At 38.7% G+C, this 23,519-nt stretch overlaps 1 protein-coding gene across 3 annotated transcripts in view; it reads right to left on the bottom strand.

The window, feature by feature from the left end:
• Nucleotides 1-12,039, bottom strand: part of rad50 (RAD50 homolog, double strand break repair protein) — a 38,280-nt gene extending 26,241 nt beyond the window's left edge. For all 3 annotated transcript variants that reach the window (XM_079247593.1, XM_079247592.1, XM_079247591.1), the window contains exons 1-15: nt 11,952-12,039; nt 8,442-8,579; nt 8,213-8,296; nt 6,724-6,875; nt 6,422-6,607; nt 6,063-6,267; nt 5,808-5,936; nt 5,490-5,655; nt 5,188-5,246; nt 4,848-4,982; nt 3,033-3,239; nt 1,597-1,779; nt 1,269-1,426; nt 985-1,160; nt 576-813 (exon numbers count right to left, since the gene is read on the bottom strand). In XM_079247593.1, the coding sequence (XP_079103719.1) occupies nt 576-813; nt 985-1,160; nt 1,269-1,426; nt 1,597-1,779; nt 3,033-3,239; nt 4,848-4,982; nt 5,188-5,246; nt 5,490-5,655; nt 5,808-5,936; nt 6,063-6,267; nt 6,422-6,607; nt 6,724-6,875; nt 8,213-8,296; nt 8,442-8,570 (2,207 nt within the window). In that variant the 5' untranslated portion in view covers nt 8,571-8,579; nt 11,952-12,039. The remainder of the gene's footprint in view (nt 1-575; nt 814-984; nt 1,161-1,268; nt 1,427-1,596; nt 1,780-3,032; nt 3,240-4,847; nt 4,983-5,187; nt 5,247-5,489; nt 5,656-5,807; nt 5,937-6,062; nt 6,268-6,421; nt 6,608-6,723; nt 6,876-8,212; nt 8,297-8,441; nt 8,580-11,951) is intronic.
• Nucleotides 12,040-23,519: the final 11,480 nt, after the last annotated feature.

A 23,519-nucleotide genomic window follows, 5' to 3' on the forward strand; every position in this document is an offset into this window, starting at 1 on the left:
CCTGTTAGCGCTGTCCAGCCAGCCAAAAAAAACATATTACAATCGTGTCTTCCCCCCCCCTCCTTTTTTTTCTCTTTCATTTCTTGCCTTTCTTTGCTGAATCAGCAACGCTGCGTGTTCAAAACAGTCGGTTCCTTATTATAACAAAGCAAAACTGCCACAACATCACGTCGTATCCTGGATGTACAAGTTGTTGTGCAATTTCTTCATCTTAGGATGCTGCTGGGTAGCAGCTGCTTTAGAAACGCACATGACAGATGTTATGTCATCAAACAAGTCAGAGATGCGGAATTTTAAGGTCAGAAAGTCAGGTAATGCATCTTTAAGAAACGGTGCATCATTGGTGTTACACCTCACAATTATAAAACAATTGTCAAATAACATCTAAAAATATATTTAAGTTCTGTTTGTAAGGTGAAAAAATGTGGAAAGGTTTCAAGGCAATATAGATCATGACAGATTCAAAGGTAATAAAATTGTCAATGATGTATATCTTTGAACTGATGTAAACCTCTTCAAGGACCCACTCAGCATCTTTTAGTCTCCCCTTGCAGAAAAGACTGAAATAAAAATACCTGATGGGTCTGAGAGTCATCATCTCGTCTCTTTTCTTCTCCTTCCTTTTTAGGTCCTGCTCTGTGTTTTTCAGTTTGTCCGGCACCAGACGCAGCTTCGACTGCATGTCGCTGATAACTTCCTCCAGATCAGACTCTGAGGGAAAGGTCCGTTGGCACACAGGACAGCAGGGTTCCCTCTCTTCTGTCAGCTGACTGATGAATTGGGTGTATACTGCTGTAGCTCCTGCTAACATCGCTATACCAGGACAAGTTGATAAGGAGAAAACAAAGGCAATACATCATAATCAGTACTAGGGTATTAAATGTATGAGCATTCATCCAAAATGATAATTTTAACAGTCACTGAACCTTAAGTTTACACTATAAAAACAATAAAAATGTCACGTTTCTCTTACTGATCATTTACCTCTTTGTTTGGATATCTTTTCCAGGTCTTCCTGCAGTTTTTCAAGGTCCTGTTCCAGTTCTTGACTACCACACACATTGAAGAACTTCTCTTGGTCATTGGCTAGCTGCTGCTCCTTCTTACGCAGCTCAGCGGCAATATGGCTTTTATTCTGCTCACTTGATGCCAAGTCCTTACTAAGATTTAAGAAAACAATAACAGTGCAAATTACCAGAAACTGACTTATTCTATAACATCTTTATTTAAAATGTGTAGTTATTCTTATAGAAAAATGCTCCACTAACTTGAGTTTTGCAAGTTTATCCCTGGTACCATTGATTTCTTTGGACTTGGAATAAATCCAGTCCTCAAGCTCTCTCTTGTTGGGAAAATGGCCCAGGAGGGACACAAGATCTTCACCATGACGAGACTTGATCTTCCGGACCTGGTCCTCTTTTTCTGTCTGAAAGAAGAGTAGAAAAAGGACAAGCAGAGAAAAAAGATAACACATCAAGGTTAGATTCCCAGGCTTTTCCCGATCTAACTTTAAAGAACAAAATGATGAAATAGGAAAAGAAGTGCAGTCGAGTGCGTTTCGGTAAAAGTTTCACAGCATTCTGAGATAATCAATACCTTATCCTTTTTCAACATGTCCATCTGCGTACGGGCAGTTGTGTGTGTGTTGAGGATTTGCATTTCTTGGTCGAGCTGTCTCTGTGTGCGGTCAAGCTCAGTTTTTTCTCTCTGAAGTTCCTCAATCTCAGCCTTCAGCTCTTCCACATTGGAATTCTGTGTTGCACTTTGCAACTCACACTCCTGAAAAAGCATCTCACACACACACACACACACACACACACACACACACACACACAGACACACACACACACAATCAGCATTCTACTCCAAACATATCAATAATTAAATCCATGTTGAATTTTTTTTAAGGAAAATCACAGCAAATGTGAGGCTTTTAACAACAATTAAAATGGGTCACAGAAGATCTAATCATGGCTGGGCGCCCTGTGTCCTGAAACTCTTTGGTTCACCAGCCAGGTTGGCCAGTAGATGAAAAAAAAATCCACTGGTCAAGCGTATTTTTTTTACTGGCCGTAATATTTCATCCTCCATTTCACTTTCTTTTGGAAGCCTTGCTGGCTCCTGATAAAAATCCCCACATATTGATGCTAATTAACTAAGATAATCGTTTAATAGAAGAACCGTAGTAGGAGGCGTTCTCCTGTGACGGGCATGTGCATTTGCGTCAGTGTGTGACATCTTCGCCGTTGATACATGCAGACAACAGAGGAGCATAAAGAAGCAGTCCACCTAAATGAAAATGTAAATACATGACAAATTTGGTACAAACATTTACTTGCCATGTGGCAGATAGCCTTCTGACATTTACTTGTAAAAAAGAACATTTACTCGCATTAGGCACCTGGCGAGTGTTAATTTTGGACCCTGTGGACGCCTACAACATACAGGGGTCAAAGCACTTAGTGAGATCAGAAAACTTATTTGGTTCTGATCTGGGACTCAGGTTCTTCAACCAAAGACATAATTACTTCCTGGGCCACAATGAAAGACTACCTATGCACCACACATGCCTCTATTCAGTCTAGGAAAGTCAAATGCCCAACCCCCCCAATTAACAGAGAAACAATAGCACAAACTAGTGAGTGGGTGTTCATGTTAAAGTTACAAGTTTCAATTCCCATTGTGTTCCTTTGCTTCATTTCATCACTCCATGCTACAATACATGTGATTAATACAGATCTGAAGTGGATATAGACAAATTATATTTCCATAAGACTCTTAATATCGCTAAATGCTACTATAGATTTTGCAGAATAAGCTGGCTGACTATTAATTGTCTGCAACAATGTCAATGTATGTATTTTCATGTGCATGTCCAGAATGGGACAGTGGAATCTGACAACATCTAGTTACATGAAATGCATGGAGATGCACACATTAATACGATTGAAACTGCTTTATTAAGAGCTTCTTCTAGTTATCAGCTCGCCCATGGCACAGAAAACTGCAAGTGTGTGTGTGTGTATTCTCACCGCTTTAGCCAATTCATTTTCCAGGTCTTGTAGCCGAGTAGATGAACCCTCAAGTCTCTGCAGGTCTGCCCTTATACTTCTCAGCTCTTGCTGCTTCTTCCCTTGCATGTCTCTCTTCAAATCTACTGTTCTCTCCAAGCCAGTCTTCTTGTCCCTCATTTCATCAATAGACTGCTGCTTCTGCTGCTCCTTTTCTTGCAGATCAGCCTAAATGGACAAAATAATCAGTATATAAGTAAAAGCTTATGGATATGAAAACCATATGTATCGATGGTTTCTCAGTCTGAGGTTAAATTGACATCATGATGTGGTAACTTTTGCAAATGCCCAGAGAGTGAACTTTAGACTATTTGAAAGTTCTTTTTTCTATTTGAAAGTTCTTTTTTTTCCCAGAAACTGACAGGGTGTTTAAAAAAATAAAAAAATAAATTGCAGATTTAGATGCACATATCAGAACTCCAGACTTGCCACTGATACTCTTTTTCGAGACACTCAAGTTGGATTTTAGAAAAAACCAACATCAAACTTTGTAGCAAGAACTGGCGAGCGTGACTGTGAAGTTAACTAATCATCATTTACTGGAAAAACCACCCAATAAAATGATAAAAGATACCATTTATCTACTCTTGATAGTACAATAAAAATGTATTCATGGCCCTCAAAATTATTAATCCATATTATTATGTAAAACTTAAGTAAGTTATCTAAAAGCAAAAGTATATTTATTTATATAGTTAGATACAAAGTGAATTCCCAAAACAGTCAGTAAATGTAACTAAATCAAGTAAACGTGACATGACCGGATCACATTAGTCAAAGAAAGTGTGAAGTTGCTACAAGACCTGCAAAGTATTTCAGCTGGATGGGCCATGCTTTTTGGACTTATTTACACACTCAACTTGAGTTATCCACAGGAGCTCAGAATCACATTTGAGTTTTTCCAAAAAGTGTTGCTGAACTTGGATGGCAACAAACTGTCACCAAAGGTCCTGGCATGAAAAATCAAGATGCTTCAGTGAACCCAAACATGTCTGATGGACTGGACCAGGACTACTGGGCACAACATTTTGGTCCCAAGCAGCACAGCCTAGTGTTTTCTGCATTTGGATTGTGATTGCAGAGGGGCTGAAAACAATTTATGTAGCAGCTTTCAAAAGTTGTCAAGGCAACAACAAATAAAGCGGCATTGGGTGTATCTCCATGGCATCAAAATGCCACAAAGGGACTGTTAATGGACAGCTACCTGATGATCTTGGAACTTGGGGTATTGACAGAACAGAACTGACCAGCACTTTGGATGTTTTAATGGAGATGTTCTTGAATATGGACCTGTTTGTGCATTCAGATTTAATACAACTTTGACCCTGTTAAATCAGAGCAAGGTTATGGTTTAGAAGAAATAAATCTATTCAGGTATTAGGAAACCTTCATATGATTCTCTTTCTGTTTAAATTCTTTGAATGTGGATATTTTTATTGGATGTATGTAATAAAATTGGATGGAAAATTTACATGTTATTAAAATACATAGTCGACATTTTTACCGTGATTATTTTTTGAGTGTAACCTTAATATATAAAATCTTTACAGAAACATAATGCAACATATTTATATCTTCAATTCTTAACTGCATTACTGATAAATCTTCTGGTTAGGAATACATGTACAAGACTGGCAATGTGCAGTATTGTTGTAAAGGGTAATATTCAGACTACTGTATTAATTATTTTTATTATTATTTATTTATTCATTTTACTGTTTGAGAAGTTGAGTATTTTTTTATAATGTATTTTAGTTTAAATAGAGCATTTCTTACCATAACCTGACTAAGTGTCTCTTTTTCCTGCTCTAATCTCTGTGTGACATGTCGATGGAAGCTCTCAAGCTGCAGAGAGGTGAATGGGGGTCGGTCGTATCCCTCCATCTCGAGGTAAGATGATAAAGAGCGAACCTGTGAGACAGAGGGGACACAACTGAAGCATTTTTCTGATGTTTACCACACATGAAAGATACGAAAGGAAAAAGCCCAACTCCCTCACATCACACCACATTCATTCTGACAATGTGAAAACATCTAGGTGTCAAAAGCTTAATGTAGGAGAAGTGGTAATGTTAAAGAACAACTGTTCTTTGTTTTTTTTCTTCCGTCATCTCACCTGAGAATCACGATTTTTTATGCTCTGGGTGTGGCGATCAGCTTCCAGCTGCAGACGGCCTGAGGGAAAAATAAGGAGTTTTATCTATCAGCCTTTTTTTTTAAAAATAAATCCTTTTATCCTGCCTTTTCTTCATGAAGGATAAGCCTTCAGGAGAATGTATTACCACTTCTAATGTGGTCTAATTTTGATATTCTGCCACGGCAGTAAAGAATATATACATGCCATTAGGGCTGTGACAATATGCTTTTGTCCTGATTTTGTAATGATTTACAATTAACATCTTCTTTTTTTTTTTTTACCTTGCTCTACCAAGAGATCAGCCTTCACTCTGTTGAGTCTCTGATATTCTCTACCAGCTTTCTCCAGCTCCCTTTGGCAGTCTGTCAGCCTCCGCTCCTTCTCCCTGACAGTTCTCTGGTGGTTCTGGTAAACATCCTGCAGCTCCTCATCTGAACCCTCAAACACCTGCAACACACACAGCTCACTACCTCAGAGTGCCTCTGAATTTCAATGAAGACTAAAAAAACAATCATTTCAATTAAATGCAGGTCTCAAATCATTTCTCATTTATGCCTTTTATTTCATATAAAAAGTCAGATGTGTTAAAACTGCATTACCTGTTCCATTGTTTCTTCCAGCTCTTTATTGTCCTCCTCCATTTGTTTCTTCCTGCTGTCTAAGGCCTTTATGTCATTGTCCAGTTTCATTACTTTCCCAAGCTTCATGTCAATATCCATTAATCGATTCTAAAAATGTTTAGGAAAATTCAGGTGTAAGTACAGAGTTGCCAAGGTTTAGTTACGCATCTTGTACATAATTATTCAACAAAGCAACAAAACAATCATAATGATGATCATACACCATTAACCCACCTCAAGTGGATCAATTTGGCTCTCTATCTGCTGGATGGTGTTTTTTGAGGCAGCCAGCTGAGCCTCCTTGGATTCCACAGTCTCTTTAATCTGCTGAGCCTTCTCCTTGTTCTGCTTCAGGTACCGCAGCTCCACCTGACATTCTCGGACTGTCTGACTTTTTTTCAGGCGTAGCTGACGCATTGTCTCCAGAGCTTTGATATACCTTAGAAAAAGACAAAGACAGAAAAACATGCCTTAAATTTGGCATTGCGTGTTATCATATCCATGTAGGTTTGAGTTAAATTTAGAGTACCATATGGTAAGGTTAAACTTAGGAATTCAAAAAACAAAAACAAGACAGAATGTGTCGAATTTACTTTGTTGCAGCGAAGATGGAGTCAAACTTGTCTTTGAGTGCTTTCCCCTCACTAAGTGGCCAGTTGGACTCTTCTTGGTGACAGAAGATGACATGATTCAGCACAGGCTTTGATACACCCAAAGCAGAAATCATCTCCCTGTCAAGCTCTCCACACTTAGAAGACAAGCTCACTCTTTTTCCATCTCTGCAAAAAACATCAAAGGAGTCAAACATGGTGACAAAGTTGTCATAACCTTAATATTAAATCTCAAAATTTTACACTATGCTTTAATTTCTAAGATTATAGTAGAAGTGGCTTACTTTTCTCTGGTAATGACCTGCTCTAAGCTTTTAAAAGTGTAGTTTTTTGCCTTCTGTGTACAGGACATGGAGCGTTGGATGGCGACTTTCTCTCCATTGACGTCTGAGAAGAGCAGTTTAATCTGAGCCCTCACATCTGTCTCATGGGCATCCTGTAAACGTATAGGATCACCGCATGAGTGTACACATAACCTGCATATTCTTTACATGAAAACAACCTGAGTTTTAGGCTTGGGCTGGGACAAATCTTAAGTTGTACAGATATTCATAGTGCATTCATATCAGGACGGCATCAGATGTTTTTAAGGAAAACTAGGCCTTTGTGGTATACCAGTGCATGCCAGCAACCGGTGTTTATTTTAGTTATATTAATTTTTCATATACAGCTATACCGGCTCAAACAACATCCGGAACGTCTGGAGTGTTTCAGCGGGGACCGATTTCACTGCCGGACACAAACACTTCAGCGTGTGAAAAGGAAAGTTTTGAACAGAACAGAATACCCCCTTAAGACAAAGCAAACATTGCTAACCCAGAAGAACTAATTCCAAAAAGAGGAGCCACATCTGTGGTTTGGAAGTTCTTCAACTTTAAAAAAAGACCGATGTGGACCAAACAACGATCTTTTGCTGCCGAGCAAAAGTCGTAGCCTGCGGTGGTAACACCAGCAACTTGCTTCACCACCTTAGCGGAAAACATGTTTCAGGGTACCAAGAATTTCTTAAGGCGAGATCTGCACCATCCACATCCACAGCTGAACCTGCAAGTAGCAGTCAGACGTTCATCCAAGACACAATTTCTAAAGCAACTGCATATGAAAAAAAAAAGCGGTGGGTTGAGACAACTAACCCAGTCACATTCCACCTGAAGCATATGGTTCCTATAAATACCATAGGGAAAGACGGCTTCAAGACGATGGTGAAAACTGCATCCCAGTTATGTCTTGCCAGACCGCAGATATTTCTGCAACACCACCATGTACTCGGAACACCGGGGAAAATTACCGACAAAGCTGGCTACAGTCCCTGATGGTAATCAAGTGCAGTAATTCTTTTCATAATAGAATGTAATGAGGGTAAGAACACTTGTATGAAAAAAAGAATACCGTAAAACCGATTTTTAATAAAACCGTGATATGAAAACTTTGCCATACCGCTCAGCCCTAAGGCAAACCCAGTTCGTTTCTTTGATCTGAATCAGAATTTGTTAACGCATTCCCAGTACCCCCAAAAGGAAACAGATTTTCCAAACAAATGAACTAGGATTTAAATCAAAAAGGCTGATGTGACTGTGCCCTAAAAGTATAATGAAAATGTCATACTATTGTGCTTTAGAGCTAGACAGAAATAAGCATAACTTTTTTTTTAAACTGGATTAAAACAAATGAACATTTTCCACACAAGTGTAGATAAGTTATGTTTCACATTGTATCTTTAAAAGCACTTTAAATTTAGAAATGTGCAATTGGTTTTGTGTTTAAAGAACTCACCTTTGGATCATGAACAAAAGCACCTCCTTTTGATCCAGGGGGAAGTTCTCCTGCTGTTGCATACTTCAGGCATTCAATAATAGTCTGACAAATAAAAGTCATATTGTTCAAGAGTTAATACATAATAGCAGAATTTTTTGTTGTGAAATGTTTTAATCAAAGTGTCATTAAGTGGTCACTTGTAAAATACAAAAATACTAAGTTTTGCTTCCATATGAATACTTCATACCGTTTTCCCTGCTCCATTGGGTCCTACCAGAACAGTTAAAGGAGTAAAGAAAGAGATTATTTGTTTGTCTTTATCCTCAATCCCGAAGCTCCTCACCCCCAAGATGCTCATCTTTTCTATCTTTGACATGTTTGCTTTCTGAAAGAAACAAGAGTAAATTTGATTTAAAAAAAACAAAACAAGACAGTGCAAGTTTTGCTTATTATCAATCAAAAACAGCATAACAGTTAAATCTGACATCTTGGATTAATGAAACAGTCAAAAGGGTTTTACTGTATGAGCCAAGGAATCATATTAACTGCAGAGTGCAGTATTTGGCGTCTGCCCCTACCCTCCGCCCACTGCTAAGTATTTTAACAAAATTTGTGATTAAGTCTTGCCAACTTGCTGGAAAGTCAACAAAACTGCATAGTGTGCTGTGATCATTTTTGGTTTGCAGTCCAACTTGCTCAATAATAATCGTGCAAATTACAAGCCATTCATAAATAAACCACTCTGCACAGGAGCTTTGTTAAGAATAAGGCATTCACTGTAAGCATAAACATCAGTTCCTCAGGATATATATTTGCAACAATTAAAGCAACACAAATACAGAAATTATTTTCAAACTCAATTATTGATCATCCTTTCAGCAAAAAAAAAAAAAAAAGAAAAAAAGCCAAGGTTGCAATTTTATAACATTTTCCGCCTTGAAAATAATATTGCAAAGGTATTTAGTCCACTTTCTAACATTTGCTACTATAAGCCTGTCATTTACTGGCAGACAGATTTTAAATCCATATATATGGTTAATTTGAATTCCAATTTACTTTCATTTTAAGGCAAAACTCTTTTCAAGGTTGTGTGTTGCTACCAAATACTCTAAACATCCTCTGTGAAAAGACCTCACTGTAACATGAAGCAGCCAGATTACCTCTCAGTTAGAGCTGAAACAACTAATCGATTTAATCGATTAAAATCGATTATTAAAATAGTTGTCAACTATTTTAATAATCGATTAGTTGCTAATTAACTTGTTTTTACCGTAAGTTTGTAGCTTCTGTCGTGTTTTGAGCCGGTCTGTTGTAACCGCGACCAAAGTGTGGCCGTAATGAGTTAAAGCCCACCCATTTAGTAGGAGAAGAAGCGAACAGCCAATAGTTGGCCTTCTTTTGCTTCTCGCATACACACGGCATACAAGCAAGATGGCGGAGGTAGTTGGCGAAAGTTCCAAGCGAAAAAAGAAGAAACGAGACTTAACTGGAGAAAAAAGTACACGAACAAAGTCATCCAAAGTGTGGGAGCACTTTGTATTAAACCCACAGAAACGCCGAGTGATCTGCAGAATCTGCAAATATGACCTGGCCTGGCACGGAAGCACGACGTCTCTGAGAGAGCACCTCAAGCGAAAGCATGTGTGCGTGGAAGCCGAGGACCAAGAGCCGGCACGGTGAGTTTACTAACTATCGATAGATTTTTTTTAATGTAACTTAAGTTTCAAGTTAAATGTATTTGTGCTGTTTTATTACGTACGACCATATTTTGGGTAAAATGTGTTTATTTTAGTTTAAAATATAGGCTTATTCTGTCATTTTTTGTCTGTTGTAGGAAAAAACAAACCAGCATAAGCGAATTCGTGCGCAACAAGAAGATGCCCACACCGCAGGAATGTGCACCATTAACAGACAATATTTTAAACATGCTAGTAAACGACATGAGGCCGCTGTCTATGGTGGAAGAGCGGCTGTTTTCTGCAGCTGGACACATAGCCTCTAAAAAAAGAGCAAGCCTAAGCCCTCAACATGTGGACATGCTGACCTTCCTTCACTACAATGCAAAGTACTTTATCAAATGACTGAAAATAACTGTTCTACCTCATATCCCATTGTTAGTGTTTGAATTCAGGGATGAACTATTTTGTGGCATGTTGTCAAGTGTTAATAAATTTTGAATTGTATACATTTTTTAAAAAGTGAACTGTTTTAAGAGGGGAAACATAGTAGCAAACAAAGTATTTTGAGCAATCTCAAAAACTGTTATTCCTGCAGTACAATGTCTTTTGTAAAGTCAGCTCAATAGTTTTTAGTGCTACACATGTTCAGGAATGTGGGTGCTTGTTGTTAGTTGAGCAGTTAAGTCCTCTATCAATGTAATTCTCCTGGAGTTCCTTGAAATGTAGACAGACAGATCTTGAATTAAATCTTAGTTAACATACATGAATTACCTAAGATTTGCAACATTTGTTATGTGAAAAGCAGAATTTTTTTTTATTGCACTTAATATGCACTTATTTTCTAAATGTTTACTGCTCTTTTTCAGATAGCAGGCTATTTTGTTAACGACCTTTTGATAGGTTTACTTAAACTAGAGGTGCATTCATGCAATGGACACTTTATTTTTAATAAATTGTTTGCACTTTTACAATTCTGAAGAAAAGTTGGCTCAGGTATGAGCAGTGTTTACAATAGAACAAATAAAATGCAGTAAACTGCACTTATTTGTGTTTTCTTGTTTTTTTCAAGAACATAAATTGTGAAAAATATGTACTATGCTTTAGTCAGGTGCCAAATCCAGGTATGTAGGAGGGTATTGTCAGAATTTTAATATAGACATGATATAGATGCTTTATCAAAACTTACTTGGGAGAAATAATGGTAAAACTAAAATGTAAGTTTAAAAAGCGATTAATCGAAAAAACAATCGTCCGATTAATCGATTATTAAAATAATCGTTAGTTGCAGCCCTACTCTCAGTCGTCTTTGGTCAAGCAGTGATGTACTTAACATCCATGTGATGGAGTATTACCCCGCTTAAAAATTCTTATTACATTACAAACATTATTTCCTCTAGTACCACTGCTTGGGGGAATAATCTTTCGTTTTTCTTGCAGATGTAGTAGTAGCAGTAATTGATTTTCAGTCTAACTTGATCCAATAAAGTGCAAAAAGTTCAGCCTTACTGATAAAAGCCTGAGACTTTTTCTGTCAATTGTGTATTTACTCGTAAAACGATTTACTACTTCAAAATGTTGAATAATCCTATTAAATCTGCATTATTCATTATTAAATTTGAAATACGTTTTCAATTTCTTTGTCCATTTGTGTGGGGAGCCCTTTTTAAATTTGTTTTTGGCCTATCTTGTAGATGAAGAGTGTGGGTGTGTGTTTATATTTGTATGCGTGTCTGCATGAGTGCGCGTGCGTGTAAACTTATGTAAATATACCTTTCCAAAGAAACACGAATTTCCGGGGTCATTTAGTTGACATTTACGAAATTACAAATAACAAATCTTACTTTTAATTCGGTTTACATAAATTGACACCTACTAAGGAAATACTTAAACCTTATAAGCTCGTCTAAACAGTAACTTTAATGTCACCCGCCTTGCTAGCTAACGAAGAAGTTTGGCTATCACGCGACAATACGTACTTCTCGAACAAACGGACTGAACCGGCGCTAAGTCATACAAATATTAATTTTACTGAAAGCAATGGTGTGCAACCATTCATATGTGTTCCATACTGAACTCACCCAGGACAGTGTTGGCTGTGCTGCTGCTCACTTCTGCTTGCACGAGACACCGTTTTCGCGCTGTTGGGGAAAGTGACGTGAGAGCAAAGGCTCACTTCCGGTGGAGGCGTGGGCTCCACGGCAAAGACTGTTGAACTGCCACGACTTTTTCTTGGGCTAAATCAGTTTAATACTTTTACAAAAGATTAAATAATTCATTTAAAAAAAAAAAAAAAAATGCAGCCCTGATTTTAAAAAGTGGCCAGCGTAAAAATGTAAATAAAAATTTATAGTGATTTACAAAACTAATAAATCCATGTTTTTCCCCCCAAAACATGTCAGATGTTGAAACAAAATTTTTACCATTTCATAGAAAACATTGACACTTTTTTTTCATAAAGATAGAATTGTATATTTTATTGATGTTTTGTTTTGTTTAAGAACACTTGTGCATTTTGGTAAACATAAATACTGCAGTACGATTTCAGCCATTGGTGAGAACCAGGCCCTGCATGTTTGAAGGCTGTACCAGTCCATTCATGTACCAGAGCTTCTGAACTGTTGTGCACACCTGCTCTCCAGGGGAAATCCTCAGTTCCAGCAACATTAACCGATATTATATACTTAATTAATAGTGTTTGTATGTCATCATCAGTGACAATGTCACTTTAAACCACCAACAACTCTCTCTTAATGTTTAAACCTTTTTTGTTTTTAATTTTAATTTCTCACAAATTAAGCAACTTTTCAGACTCATCCCAGGCTATGCTGGTTAAACAACCGTCACTTATCATTCATGTTGGGGGTGTCACCTCACAACATTTACCACAAGAGGACAGTGTTTGCAGTAAAACAAGTTAGTGCTGCCAATCCTTAGATCACACCCTACATGTCTCATTAGCCTGCACCACTTTCTTTATGACTAATGCTGTAGCAGCTCTCATGAGGCTGTTGACCACCCCCCACCTCAAACACTGAGATTATATAAAAAGCTAACTTTCAGTCTGCACATGTGAGCTAGTTTTTCTGCATTCTTAAAACATAAACCACATTCTCTGAACCAAATGCTCAGTGGCCTGAACATCTTTGTTGAGTTAATCACTCTTTTGGAAAAAACCTTAGATAACTTTCACCTAGTTAAACTCAGAACTCATTTACTCTTTTTGCAAAACAGAAACCCAAATTTCCTCACTAAAAGGATCTTGCACTGTGATGCACTTGTAATGCATTGTGGCAAACACAGATGACAGGAGGTAAACACAGTTATAGCACAGATGTCATTGTTTGCACTCAGAATGGTTCTCGTAGCTAATGAGGTGATGACTCTAATGTAAGCCAGTTCACAGTGTGCAGGCAGCATGTTACAGGTGAAGGTTGAAACTAAATATAGATGGAAATGATCAAAGAGGCAGGCGGGGGTGAGAGCCATAAGTTGACAGTGTGGAAGGGCAAGACCAAGAAAATTAGTGTCAGATGAATTTTTTTCAACTTGTTAATTCTTATTAATAGAACAATAATGGAAGCAGGATGGAGACAAGGATTTTCCTGTGTCTACATGATCAGGAGATTGAGTGTACAGGTAGTTATTGAGTTTTTTGTGCATTTTGATTTTTCATAGCACAATTGTTTCAATGCATGTGTTTTTTTTTTCTTCCTCATTTATTGAATGACATGACTGATGCACGTGGGTGGAAGAACATTTTGTCCTGAGAGTTTAAGGCTCCCTCTGATGCCTCATGCAAAATCCAGTAAAAGGCAAAATATATATTAAAAAAAAATGAATAAAAAAAATGAAAACAAAACAAAACAAAAAACTGCTCAAAGACTTCAAAATTTTAGAAAAAAAGTAATATTGTCAGTCTTTGCATCACTGGCTGTGTCCTCCAGTGTAGCAGAATGTGCACAAAAGACATTAACATACTGTCCACTTTGTGTAATTCTATGAGCTACAATTTCATTAACTGCTAATAAACATTACAGTTGTAATGTTGCATGAAGTGTGTAAATTAAAAATGCTCAGAGGTCTGTATTTCTGCAGCACTTATGGAGAGTATTTGAAATGGAATCAGGGCACATTGTTTAGCTATTTTTATATATATATATATATATATATATATATATATATATATATATATATATATATATATATATATATATATATATATATATATATAGTTAGGCCATGGAACTAGTGTGGTTTCACTGAGTGTAAATGGTTCATTTGTTGCTTTTTTTTTTTTTTTTTTTTTTTTCCATTTGTTGCTTTTTAACGGGTAAATCTAAGTGCCCTGAATGTCTGAATCAACAGAAATATGACATGTACTGGTTTTGTCATGTGTTATGTAATATTTTCTTCTATTTTGAAAATGAAAAATCCCACCTAAAATTTTTATTTCATCTATTTTTTTTTTAGCCAATTCTGCTTTTTGTGTACTGTGCCATAAAGGTGCAGCTCTTAAATTGACTGGCTCTTGAAACTTTGTAGTTGTGTTGAGTTTGCAGAGGGAGAAAGGATAGAGAGAGGAAAGAGAAATGCATCTTAGCAGCTTTAGAAAATACTAACATAAAAAACCTCAAGCCCAGTTACAAAAAGTCTACAACAAGCCGTCAGCACAGTTTGGTAGAGAAGGAAAAAGAACCAGCAACGTTCCTTCAGATTCCTGTATTAAAGCAAAACTGAGTAGAGAAGGCATGTGTGCCAGAACGTAATACTCATAAGACCCCAGAGAGAACGTGTGCATCTGTGTGCACAGTATGTGTGGAAGCGAGAGAGGAAGAAGAGAATGAATCCAGTTGGAATAAAGGGAAGAGGATATTTTTAGCCTGTGTGTGGGATTTGAGAGCATCATGCTTCCACCAGGACCTGCAGGCCTGGTGTTCCCCACCTTTAGCAACCCCCTCCTAAAAACATCATCTCATGAATCTCCCTGTGCTTTCCTCCCCGAGAGACTGCTGCACACACACACACACACACACACACACACACACACACACACATACCCATACATGCATACGCATCCCCACAAACTGCTTCCTGCTGTCAGGCCAGTGATTCAGTCTGTCTGCGTTATCAGCCCACTGACTCATCGTGCCTCAGTCTGTCCAGCTCATGGCCCTCTTTCCATTTTCATTCTGTCCTTACAAGAAAATGCCGTGACCTTGTGTCTGTTGATATATTGAAGGTATTTATGTGTCTCTGTGTTATTATACATGTTGGGTCCATAAACCTAATCCCCGCAAGCCCGCTGTCACCTTCCTTGTCAAAACGGTTGATGAAACTGTTTTACTTTGCATTCGTCTTAATCACACACACAATCGTAAAAGTATAAAAAGGAGAGCGAGCAAAGATAGAGGAGGGATGTGGAAAAGAGAGGGGCGAAGAAGGAGAGGAGGTTTGATGGGTTACAGTAATATGAAATAACAGCTGCTATATTTTTCCTCTGAATAAATAAATGAGATGTTTTGGACTTTCAGCCTTCAGCGGTTGCAGGCGCAGAAGCCAAACTGACAGTCATACCTTTCACTGAACTGTCTGCATTTTGACATTTCGTGAAGTCTTCTCACAAAAATTGCACAGCCAATACTTTTATTAAATCCCGAGGGACTGTTTGGATGGCAAATGGGCTTTGGCGCTGCTCACCCACTGGAAAGCTTTTTGAGAAAAAGGAGTATAATAGACGAAAAGCTCATTGATTTGACTGTGCATCAGAGCTTTATCTTGGTCTGGTGCGTGCGATGGACTGAAATTATATTTTTGTTCCATTTAGCAATTTCCATTATTTTCAAGAGACATATTTAACAATATTTGTTAAAAAATTAAACAAAATAAAAATAAATTAAAGCAACAGGCTTAGAATAACCTAACAGGTTGAATGGATACGCTTCTATTTCCACTTCACTGAGTGGTCTCTGGGTGCATTTTGGCCAGTGGCTTTGACATGTTCTCACTTAAAAGGTATAGACTATGGATTTCTCAAAAGTAACAACTTCTGCTGAGCCCATGGGGACACGGAGAGATTGCCTTGCAATTCTTTTGTGTTCCATTGCAAAAAGGGATAATTTGACGTATACATAATGAAGTAATTGCAAGTGTAGACCATGGGGTATGTGAAATAAAAATAACAAACATGTTGCTGCTTTACTGTTTTGGCTGCCTGTATTTAGAATGTAAAGTTCAATTGATTGTATTTTTTTTTTTGGCAATTTATTAAATAAACTCCTATTTCCATTCATTTTTGTGACTGTTCTTTTTAACTGATCAATGTGATTTACGATAAAAAACTGAAGACATTAACTGTATCAAAAAAATACATCATATGACATCATACTGGCTTTTCTTATAGTTTTACTGGCTCAAAAATGATCAGTCTCTTTCTTAACCCTTCCTCAGAAGCATCATTGACCGCTGGTATGTGCCATTTAGCTGCTATTTATGGCAGACTTGCAATGAAAAGTCCCTGGGGGCTCTGTACAATTTCTCCTCAATCTTACCAGCGTTTAGTGTCAGGATTTCAGAAAAGACTGGATTTAGATGGTCAAAGATTAATTTATTCGCTGCAAAAGTCTTGATTAAAGGCAGGAACTGGGAATGAGGACAGTTTGACGATGGACTGGTAACTCCATTAGTAGACTGATCTGGCTTTGTAGTGACAGTGATAATAAAGGACAGGCGTGTGTCAATGTCGTTGTCAGGTGCAGCCAAATAAGACTAGAAAGTGCACATGAAGCCAGGAAGGCAGGACATGATATTTGCTTTATTTTCTTCTGTGCTCTTTTTAACATGCAGTTTATTGACCAAAATCCTTTCCTTTACAAAACATTTGTTACATTTTAAAGTTTTCTTTTCCTTGTATGCACCCTTCATTTGGCCTCTCACAAGAACAACTACTGTTATTAGCGGATGACCCTGCCACCAGCCATTCAATCATATGTCAGTGTGTGACAATCCACCTAAATTCTGCAGTGACGTGTGACGCTACCAAGCCATGGAACCGCTGTAGGGCCTAATGTAACACACTGGTGCAGAGGATGGATGCACCAATTTACGTTGGTTTGTGGCCCACTAATTATCCAGACAAGAAGAAGCATGTAGGAAGCTGGGAAGAGCAGACTAGAGACGAAATGTCACCTATCCAGTTTCAGAGTTTTATTGTGTAAATTGGGTAGGATTATATAAGTTGATACATCTGCCTACTCCTTTTCAGACATGACATTTGAAGATACCAACATTGTAAATGAAAGGTGTTTTAAAAAATAAACTTTATGTATATATATATATATATGTAACCAGGTTATGTGTGATAAATAACTAAAATGATCTCTCACTTAGGGATGGGAAGTCTTTCTAAGAAATGCTCTAGTGTTGTTGGTTGTGTTTTGTGACATTCATGGTTTGTCTATCCTCTGCTGCAGTTTGCATTGTTTGGATTCCTTGATACGTAAAAGCATCCCATGTTGTAAATCTTAACCACCAGATAGCGATGTCGCAGGAGTAGAAACCTTTTTCTGCAAACACTTTATAAGAGGCATTTTGGCCCATTTTCCTGTGCTGGGTGGTGAGAAAGGCCATCAAGGTCTTGATCACCGCACCCCGTATCGGCTCACCTCCCAGTTTTGATCACACTTAGTCATTACAACAAAAAAACACTGACAACTCAACTGGGCAAGTTTTGGAGTGTATGGCAGGTGGGGCTGGGCTCTGTGCTTGGGGGTGGCTGCCGACTGCCTTGGTCTTGGGGTTCTCCTGGCCCGCCTTTTGCCTGAACACATTCTACTCTGTATGTGACACTGTCACCGAGCTTTCTTTTAGTGTGTCTGATTTCATTCATACATTATCCTAACTGATTAATCTGACAAAGGGTCGCGGGGAAGCTGGAGCCTGTCCCAGCAGAAAGGCAGGGTACACCCTTGACAGCTTTCCAGTCCAGGGCCATCACAGGCCCACATAGAGACAAACAACCACTCACACTCATACTCACTGCTATGGGCAATTTATAGTAACCAAAAAACCTAATATGCAGTGGGAGGAAGCCAAAGTACCCAGAGAGAACCAACTCATATGGGGAGAACATGCAAACTCCACACAGAAAAGCCACTGTCCAACTTTGCCCCAGCAAAGGATTGAACCAGCAACCTTTGTGCTGAGAGACCAGAGTGCTAACCACTATGCCACTGTACAGCCCATGTGGCTGATTTAACTTGTAAATTTCTGGTTCTCCTTACAGTTGATGGCTTCGTCCTCCCAGATATTCATTCTGCTTGCTTAAATGCTGGACAAACAAAAAAAAAAAAAAGAGATAATATGTGCTGCTTTTTGTGTATTTGAGGTTCCATTAGAGATGTTTTCTGCCTGTCTGTCAATGTGATTGTTGCATGTGCTCTGGACTGGACAGTGCCATGCCCTATAAGGAATGATGAGAAATTATTTCCACTGCATAACATGTAGAAAGGAACTATTGTGATATGTGAATGCACGCAGAATTTTGTATTTTACATATGTCAGTTAATAGGCTTCGGATAAACAATAAATAAGTGTCTTTTGTATGTTTTTCTGCCAGTGCCCAGACTCCACTGCCGTATTCTTTTTGTCGTTTCTTTTATTATTGTTGCTTGTTTGCCCAATAGACTGTACCCAGGACTGGGGACAGTTAGATTGTCCAAGGCAATAAACTGCTGCAAGAGAACCCCAGTTATAGTTTCCTGTAAAGGAACTTCTTGCCCAGGCTGCATAAACAAGGAGAATAGCCAAATAAGTTGTTTCATGGTTTTGCAAGATGAAGGTATATTTACATTAAAGGCTCTCAAATAAGGGCAAAAACTATGATATGCATTATTTTCTTTTTTTTTCTGACTTGGGCGCCTCAGCTATTAAAATTATTGAACGTAATGCATTATGAAGCCAAGTGTGAGTGCATGGATGAATTGACGTCATTAGGACTCGTGCCACGCAATGTTTGTGTGTTTATACGTGAAGGGAATAGTGGTACTACTCTTTCCATTCTTACAATACTATTAGTGTAATGGCATTAAAGTTCAACTGAAGCTGTCTACATCTGACCAGGGTGTGATAGAGAGAAGTAGCCACACAGCCTAAAAGTAATGAAGATTGATTTATGAAGAGTAAAATTCAAACCAGTAGCAAAGCAGACCCAGGCTTGATTAAAAAGAACACAAATAACAGTTGGAGATTGGATTAATGTTGTTTTATTCTGATCCCCCCTCCACCCCCACCCCCCCAACACACACACACACACACACGCGCGCACACACACACACACACACACACACACACACACACACACACACACACACACTCTTTCCCCATCTTCATCTTGCAGCTGGTTTGTAACTGTGACGTCCATTCCAGCATAAAATCTTGCAGTAGATAATTATACATAGTGTCACATACAGGTTGTTCATTGCAACCGTAACAGCTGTGTCATTACCAGATTCCTGCTCACATGCTGTCTTTTAAAATCAGGTTTGATGTGCCCCCTGTTTGACTTTCAACGCCTGCCCCTGCAGAGGTCTCTGCACAGGCCTGCATTGCACAGCTTTCTATTAGGAGCTAGTTTCCTGACTTTATGCTTAGAGTGACATTTTGGCTTTTTGACTTCACATTTAATTAGGTGCTCTGGGCTTTTCATTGCAGGCACTGTAATGTCTTGGTACATTCCTTCCTTCTTCTGGAAGTTAAAGTCCCACTGTTTCAAACGGCACGTCCCACACATAGAACATTTGTCAAAATGAGTTTGAGTTTCAGCTGAAGATCCTGTCTTCTCCATAAAGCAGTTCAGGGGGGGGGGGAAATAAAATCAAATAGGAAATGACAGCTTCATATTTTACTTGGTAACTTTAATAAAATAATCAAGTTTCAACTTGACATTGCTGAGAACCCATAATACCAAAGAGACCTAATTAATTCATCTAATGTTACATGATTTGCGGGTCTAGGTATTGTTTTCTGATCTATTTGAGTCCTGTCTTGTCTTATTTTGTAAGTTTCCCTTGTGTGTTCTGTGCTTCCTGTCATTAGTTCACTTGGCTTCCATTAGCTAACCCACTCCACCTGTTTCTTGTTAGCGTTCCTCAGTGTATTTATATCCCTTGGTTTAAGCTCCTCTTTGCCAGTCTGTAGCCAGTCCATGTCATGTCTTGTTATGTCATGTCTTGTCATGTTTCCCGAATTGCATTTCTTGTAAGTACTTCTTATTAAACAGGATTCATGCATTCCATCTGTCCCTTGAGCCTGCATATTGGTTTTCTAACCCCGGCTGCATCGATACAGATTGAAAAATATTGTTGTTCTGTTAAGATGTTCTACAATAAGATATTTCATTAAAGTGGCGTGACAGCTCTGTGGTTTTAGACACACTTTGGACCTCCCTTTAGTCTCCATTACCTAATTTGGATCAAAATATCCATTTGGCATAATGGGGCCTTTTCATTGCCACTTTATTGTGTCCCTCTACAAATACTCTAAACTTTCTCTTCATGCAGAGAAATCTTCACTACCCTAATCTTCTGCATATCTCCTTCCTTAATTTAATTATATTTAATTTATTTATACCATTCAATGGTTAAAAAAAAAAAAAGAATATTGTAAAATATACAGAGATGATGTAGCTAGATTGTCCCGAATAACTGAACACACCTTTCCCAACAAAGGCAGTGGGTGTTGGTGGCTAATAAAATAAAAGATGTAACTGTGTCATTTTCCTTTCTTTATTTTTTTTTATAGTTGGATAAAGTCAGTTGAGATATTGAAAACACCTTACTGACACCTTCATACTATTTATACTTTTTGCAAATGGCCACCCTGAAATAGGAAAATAACTTCAACCAACAGCGTAGCTAGACATTTTCCTCTACTGTGGTGAAAGGTTTTCTCCCTACAGATCTGCTGTCTTTGAAATGAGCAAGGCTATAATCCCTCTACCTTCCTTTGCTGAGCTGACTGTTGTAACACTAAATCACATAAATAATATGGTTAAAGAAATAGGACTTAGAAAAAATAATCAACCTCTCTTCATTCTGTCAACCAAATATGTGACACACAAGGAGAATTGTTAATGTAATCAGATGTACAAACTAATATAGACACAAATTTGGAAATTTTGAATGGTTGTTGTGGTATACACAACCAGATAATGTACATGAATGATAGTAGAAAGCTACACTCATTCTCTGAGTGAAGTGATCTTTCCGTAGGAGTTTCAGAAACTGATGTCTCCAGAAACCCCTCTACTAAATGTAGACTTTGTTTGTGCTAACAGCTGATAATAGTTTATTGAGTAACCAGGGAGCTGGAGAAGGAGATCTACAGGTCACGTCTAGAAAAGCAGAAGTAGTTTCTAATTGGCTGATAAGATATAGAATGTGTTGTCCCCTCACTCTCTCCTCTTCTGCCTGTTGTACACCGCCAAATAACCACCTAAACACTTTTAAAGTAAGAAAGAAAAAGATGATAAAAGACACTATTACAATATCTGTGACATAAATCTGCGTTTATTTCACACACAGTTTAGTGTAACTTTTCATGAAGTCAAAGTGAATCACAGTCAAATTCTTGTAGTTATCGCAGCGTGGTTATTGTGTAAACACTACGCTGCTCCACCGTTTTGCAGTCAAGCGTGGAGGAACAGATGTGACAGATGCATTTTTGGGGCTGATTTTCAGGCAAAACACTTCTGATTTTGGACGAATTGAAAACATTTAGGTCCTGAATGATGAATATTTGTTTGTTTTTTCCTGCATGCTTCTTTTTTTTTTATTTTTTTTTTATTTGATTCAGTTCACAAATGGCATGAAAACAAAAAACCACACTGAAACTGTGAGTCAAGTCTGGGTTTGAAGACTTAGACTGCATCAATGAAAAGCAGAAATAAGTCCAGTTTCTAGTTATGAGGAAAAAGCAGATGAAGTGGATCATTCTGTCATAATAGGGGAGGTGGTGTGGACCCCAAAAGCAGGACAAGGAAGTCAGAATTGCAAAACTAAGAGGGTTTTAATCCAGGAAGCAACAGAAGGCAGAACTGACTCAAACTGAACTGAACTAACTCAAGCAAACACAGGGAACTACAGGTACGTTAACACAGGGTTGTAACACATGGGAGGTTAACACAATGATCCAGTAACAGGGAACAGAAACCAAGGAGTATATATACACACACACACACAAACATAAAAACATACAGGTGGAATAATTTAACTAATGAAACCAGGTGAGTTAATGAACAGGAATGCAAAACAGGAAACTAGACATAAAGGAACTTGGAAAACTTCAAACTAAAACAGGAATCTAGATCTCAGAAACAAAACAAGAAACCAAGACGAAAAACACAGAACACAGAACATGACACTGAGAAACAACACTTTTAACACGAGACGTGTTGTACAAATGCCATCTGTATACATTTCTCCCCAAATGAACCTCTAATGAAAGTCCTACATGGGAGCTCTGACCCATCTCGTTAACTCTTTCTTGTTACTTCCTCATCTTGGTTGCTCCATAGACAAAGCTCAAGCTTAAAGGGGATCGGGCATCTGTAGAGGTGGCCCCAAAAACTCTGGAACAAGTTGCTGCTAAATGTTAGGCACATCTCTTTGTTACCTGATTTGAAATCTCTTTTGAAAGCCCACTTGTTTACATGGATTGTATTGCTTTGTGTGGAAAGTTTATGTGTGCATTAACCTTCAATTTGTACACACACATTTCTAGTCCTTATGATTGATTATTGTTCATTATAGGTATGTGATTTTTTTTTTTTAAAGAGGATTGGCAGACTGGGGTGGTGGTCCCCCTTTTTAAGAAGGGGGACTGGAGGGTGTGTTCCAATTACAGGGGAATCACACTCCTCAGCCTCCCTGGTAAAGTCTATTCAGGGGTCATGGAGAGGAGGGTCCGCCGGATAGTCGAATTCCGGATTGAGGAGGAGCAGTGTGGTTTTCGTCCTGGTCGCGGAACAGTGGACCAGCTCTATACCCTCTTTGGGGTCCTGGAGGGGGCATGGGAGTTTGCCCAACCAGTCTACATGTGCTTTGTGGACCTGGAGAAGGCGTTCGACTCCTGTGGGGGGTACTCCGGGAGTATGGGGTACCGGACCCCCTTGTACGAGCTGTCCGGTCCCTGTACGACAGGTGTCAGAGCTTGGTCCGCATTGCCGGTAGTAAGTCGGATTTGTTTCCGGTGAGGGTTGGACTCCGCCAAGGCTGCCCTTTATCACCGATTCTGTTCATAACTTATATGGACACAATTTTTAGGCGCAGCCGAGGTGTTGAAGGGATCCGACTTGGTGGCCTCATGATTGGGTCCCTGCTTTTTGCAGATGACGTGGTCCTGTTGGCTTCATCTGGTCGTGATCTCCAGCTCTCACTTGAGCGATTCGCGGCTGAGTGTGAAGCGGCTGGGATGGGAATCAGCACCTCCAAATCTGAGACCATGGTCCTCAGCCGGAATAGGGTGGATTGCCCTCTCCGGGTCGGGAGTGAGGTCCTGCCTCAAGTGGAGGAGTTTAAACATCTCGGGGTCTTGTTCACGAGTGAGGGAAGGATGGAGCGCGAGATCGACAGACGGATCGGTGCGGCGTC

The sequence above is a fragment of the Telmatherina bonti genome (genome assembly GCF_933228915.1).
Source record: "Telmatherina bonti genome assembly, chromosome: 10".
Classification (NCBI taxonomy): domain Eukaryota; kingdom Metazoa; phylum Chordata; class Actinopteri; order Atheriniformes; family Telmatherinidae; genus Telmatherina; species Telmatherina bonti.